The sequence below is a fragment of the Mus pahari genome, chromosome 3, assembly GCF_900095145.1.
Source record: "Mus pahari chromosome 3, PAHARI_EIJ_v1.1, whole genome shotgun sequence".
Lineage (NCBI taxonomy): Eukaryota > Metazoa > Chordata > Mammalia > Rodentia > Muridae > Mus > Mus pahari.
Window position 1 is genome coordinate 108,845,735 of NC_034592.1, and position 2,655 is coordinate 108,848,389.

General features: G+C 44.4%; 1 protein-coding gene across 5 annotated transcripts in view; it reads right to left on the reverse strand.

Moving 5' to 3' along the window:
• Window positions 1–1,032: 1,032 nt before the first annotated feature.
• Cep152 (centrosomal protein 152) overlaps window positions 1,033–2,655 on the reverse strand; it is a 59,126-nt gene continuing 57,503 nt past the window's right edge. For 3 of the 5 annotated variants that reach the window (XM_029536869.1, XM_029536866.1, XM_029536870.1), the window contains one exon: window positions 1,033–2,333. In XM_029536869.1, coding sequence (XP_029392729.1) covers window positions 1,327–2,333 — 1,007 coding nt within the window. In that variant the 3' untranslated portion in view covers window positions 1,033–1,326. The remainder of the gene's footprint in view (window positions 2,334–2,655) is intronic. The other 2 variants (XM_029536868.1, XM_029536867.1) reach the window with 2 other exon arrangements.

A 2,655-nucleotide genomic window follows, 5' to 3' on the forward strand; every position in this document is an offset into this window, starting at 1 on the left:
GAGGGAGGGAGGGAGGGAGGGAGGGAAGAAAAGGAAGAGAGAACGTATGTGGATAAATAAAAGCAAGTTCCAGTGATAAGCTTCCAGAGTCCCCATTAAATTAAAGGATAAAAATGGGATAAAAGGAAAAGAGCAGAAGACACAGCAAGCAAACAATCATCATAAAGGAGCTGACGTGGCTACCATCATTACAATGAACGGGAACCTTAAGACCTATTAAATCCAAAGGGTATCTTACAATGGTAGAAGATCGATACATTAGAAAACTACAACAAATAAAACGTACTCCTAACAACGGATCTCAAAATACATGAAACCAACAAACAAAAGATCATAACGGAAAGCAAAACAATGATTATAGTCAGAAATTAACATTCCCAACAGTAGGAAATTTTGTTAATATACACTTACATATATGTCTGTATGTCTGTGTGTGCATATGTGCAGAGATGAGGCTGTGAGCCACTCATATGTGGGTGCTGTGAACAGTACTTGAGCACCCTAAAGCACTGATCCCTCTCTGCAGCCCCCCAGTTCCCATGCCCAACAGAACAAAGGCCCCCAGAGCCCAGCCGCAGCAGGCTTGGCGTCGACCAGAGGCCTCCGGCATGCTGAAAGCTCTCAGTGAGCAGAAGACACACTCCTGTCGGGTGAAGACAGCCCACCACACACCATAAAGCATGTCTGTGGAGAAGAGCTGAATTCTCCAAAAACAATGGAAAATAGGGAAAACTACTACATGTAGGAGGGGTGCAGGGGACCCCAAATTCTTGAAAATAAAGTGACATTTCCAAACAACTTATCAATCAAAAAACAAGTCACAGGAAAATTGGTGAAAAGTAATATACGACATTGATATTATTAACACTGCATCTGGCTGGTCAAACACACAAGTAATCAAAAGGTAGGGTTTTTGGTTGGTTGGTTGGTTTTTTGTTTTTTTTTTTTGTTTTTTTTGAGTTGATTTCAAACATGATGTCAACGTACCATTTCTAGATTATAAACTACAAAGTAAGTCATGACAAATCTTCAGATTATGCAAAATTTTATTAAGTATTTTGACACTGCAAAATAAGTAAGCATATAAATATAAAGGTAGAGGGCTGAGCAACTAAAGGAAGCAGCAGACAGAAGCAGAGCACACAGCACTCAGGCTCCAACAGTAAGGCAGCGTAAGCGCCTCGAGTATACGTTACTCAGGTACAAGAGTATCAAATACATGAGAACTGGCAGGCAGACCTCATACTGGTTCGTTAGCATCAAGTATTCCCATCCAGCTTCCTGTCTAAATAGTAATTAATGACTATTCTGAAATAAGGCAAATAATTACTCTAGATCGACAAGCGGGCTGTCAAAGCCACTATCCTGTTGGCTGGTCATCGGAGCAGTGAGCTTTATCAAAGGCTTCTGACACAATGAAGATGGTTCTGTGCTGCTGAGTTTCCTGAAATCTGTCTTTAACACATCAGTGCTCTGTGGAGATGAGTGTCCCAGAGCTGCACCCGTCTTCCCTGGCTGGGAGTGCAGAGTTTCTTTGGGCAGATCGAGAGTGTGACTACCCCGACAAACCATATTACCTTTCTGGGCATCTGGGAGACAACTGGTTGCTGAGAACTGTTTCCACTGAACAGAGCTCCCCAGCCTCTCCTGAGTCCTTTGTGACCCATCCCCAAGAAACAGCACAGCAGGACTGCCACAGGGTACAGTACTGTCAGCGGGCCAGGCTGGAGAGCTGCTGGGCCCCACGCTGTCCTTCACGGGAGTGTCCTGAGAGCTCACACCATGGCTCTTCTCAGGTCCAACACTCTCGGTTTCTGTTAGAGAACCACACATCAACGCCTTTAACCTTGGCATTTCACTGGGACCTCTCAGGGTTGTGTGCGTGGACTCTGAGATGAATTTAGGAGAAGAATTCTTTTCAGCACCTCCGAGGAAGGAGTGAGCAGCTGAATAAAGCAGCGACTCAGAGCCAGCTCCAAGTGCATCTCTCTTCTCGTGCAAATCAAAGCCTTCTTTGCCCTGGCATGGAACAAACTCAGGAGCAACATCCTTTGCCACGATGTCTGAGTGCCTGCAACTTGCATCCCCACAGTGACAGTCTGAAGGCAAAGCTGTGGAAGCCATGGGTCTCATCTCTCTGTGCTTTGATTCCTCTAACCGCCTCTGTGACCCGGGTGCAGCCGTCCTCCCAGGCAGCTGCACACACACACTCCTTGGGAGAGTCTTCCCACTGTGTGGTTTGCTTTCAATGTAATGTGGAATATTGTGATTCACATCACTCCTTTCTGATCTTTCAACGTCCATCAGCATCTCTGAAGCCAAAGGAAGAGCTACTATGTACAAAGGAACATAAAGTTAGGAGCACAAGAATTAAGGGAAAATTAATGCTCTAAAGCGAACAATATATTTATAATTTTGTGCATTATCAAAGAAAATGCATCAGTGCTGGATCCATAGAAATGGTGGTTTTGTGGCTGAAATGTTAGTATATGTCATCCCGACACAAGCTGGAGTCACTAGAGAGGAGAGAGCCTTATTTTCAGCTCCTCCATCAACTTTCTTTTTTTTTTTTTTTTTTTTTTTTCGGTTTTTCGAGACAGGGTTTCTCTGTATAGCCCTGGCTGTCCTGGAACTCACTTTGTAGACCAGGCTGGC